Source organism: Terrapene carolina, unplaced genomic scaffold (assembly GCF_002925995.2).
Source record: "Terrapene carolina triunguis isolate 2854851 unplaced genomic scaffold, T_m_triunguis-2.0 Scaffold97, whole genome shotgun sequence".
Taxonomy (NCBI): domain Eukaryota; kingdom Metazoa; phylum Chordata; order Testudines; family Emydidae; genus Terrapene; species Terrapene triunguis.
The window spans coordinates 4,929,903-4,931,856 of NW_020664448.1; the positions used below are offsets into that span (position 1 = coordinate 4,929,903).

The following is a 1,954-nucleotide window of genomic DNA, read 5'->3' on the forward strand; positions in this document are numbered from 1 at the left end:
TCATCTCATTATTTTATTCCCCCTCTCCCCCGCATCTAGACAAACTTCCAACTCTCTCTCGGTCTCAATTTAATACAATGTATCTGGTTTGCTGATCACTTGTGAGACACATGCTTGTTGAGTCTCTTGTTCTAGATATGCATATGGGTTTCAAGGTTATTCAGCTTGCCAGCAATGGCAGAGTTATGTGCAAACTTAATGAGTTAGGACAAAAGGGGAAATCATTACTCTATGAACAGCTGATGCAAGACGTGAAGGCTGCAGACACCGGCATTTCCAATTTGGTGGTAGGAAAGGGAGCAGGGAAAACTCTGTTCCAATCAGCAGTTATCTTCATGGCCATTTTCTTATCTGGTCATTGAAAGATAACATGACCTATGAAATTCCTGCTTTAAGGCCAAGTTCTGAAATTTAGTTAAGTATCATTTGGGGTGAGGTCCAGTTTGCAAATACAGACCCAATGCTGACCCTGAACAGATTACTAAGCAGGTTTGGAGACCTGCAGAGGCTCAGTGGTGTGATTAGCTGGAAATAGAGGAGTGTCTTTAGCTGGTATACACACCCCTTCCCTCCACTGTTAAAAGCCACCTGTCCCCTGTGCTCCTTTCACTCTCATCGTAACAGCCAAGCAGCTTGAAAGGCTTCAGTACCATCAGCCAGCATCCCTCTTAAGACCTGCAGAAGCCAGCAAGATTCAGAGCCGGAGAAGCCGTCTGACCACAGCCATGGAAGAGTACTTCTCTGCAATCCGCAAGATGGAACATGCGGTTATGTTTCCCAGCCTCCTCAGAGGCGTCTACATGGAACAACAGGATGACGCATCCACTGGTGATTTTGGCAACAGGGACCTGTATGAGTATTACATGCAACTGAAATCCATCAAACTCGCGGTGGAGGGTAGACTGGCGCCTCTAAATGAAAGCAAACACCAAATCACCAGCAGAGAAGAAGTACAAGAGAACGGAGAGGAGGCCGATCTCGAAGGACTGCTTTATCATCACTTTACAGGCTTGTATCGTGTCCTGACCCATCTGACCAGAAAAGCCAATGCCCTGACCAGAAAATACAATGAAATTATAGGACAGATCAACCAGAGTGAAATTACGCTTACCTGGTGAAACATCCACCAATAACTTCAAAAGGTGAGACCTCAGCCATTATATCTCCGTTGAAGTTTTCTGAGATGCCAAATTGTGTCCACTCCCCTTTCTCCAAAATCTAAGTGATTATCAGTCTAGTTTAACTGATAATTATGTTATCAGCACCTAAAAACAGCAGGACCCACAGGTTCAAATCCTAGTGGGGGGATTAATCACTTTCTTCCAAGGTAGTGAAATTGTGCTGTATCCATTTTAACCAAATGGGGGTCTTTTACTTGCCTCTTAAAGATAATTTTAAAGAGGGATTTGATTATTTGTTTTAAGGCAGACAGTTCACATTGTCCACCAACATTCAGATGAGACCTTAATAACTAAGGTTCTTTCTTTTGCTGTGTGCAGAGACAAGAGAACATAGAACATTTGTAGTAAGACTAGTGTTTTGGCTGAGGATCCTTGGGAGTGCCATAGGTTGGACACCCTATTGGCTATTGTACAGTGCTGCTAGACGTACTGTACTTTGCAGAGTGCTCTGGGGTGAAAGCTGCGTTATAAAGATTACAATAATTTTCTGACATTAGAAAAATTCAAGCCCTTGAAATTAAGTTTCAAGTTTGAAATTAACTGATCAGTGAAAAGTTCAAATGCTTCCTTATAAAAAATAAAAAAATTAAAAATAAATAAATTAATGGAGATATCCCATCTCCTAGAACTGGAAGGGACATTGAAAGGTCATCGAGTCCAGCCCCCTGCCTTCACTAGCAGGACCAAGTACTTTGCCCCAGATCCCTAAGTGACCCCCTCAAGGATTGAACTCACAACCCTGGGTTTAGCAGGCCAATGCTCAAACCACTGAG

The 1,954-nt window shown here is 42.9% G+C and overlaps 1 protein-coding gene across 1 annotated transcript; it reads left to right on the top strand.

Annotated features, from left to right (window-relative positions):
* Positions 1-631: 631 nt before the first annotated feature.
* THRSP (thyroid hormone responsive) lies at positions 632-1,118 on the top strand. The gene has a single exon (XM_026651576.1). The coding sequence runs from the start codon at positions 726-728 to the stop codon at positions 1,116-1,118; it is 393 nt and encodes a 130-aa protein (XP_026507361.1). The 5' UTR covers positions 632-725.
* Positions 1,119-1,954: the final 836 nt, after the last annotated feature.

Excerpts from the sequence above, each read along its gene's own strand:
- THRSP (XM_026651576.1), top strand. The coding sequence starts at position 726 with ATGGAAGAGTACTTCTCTGCAATCCGCAAGATGGAACATGCGGTTATG.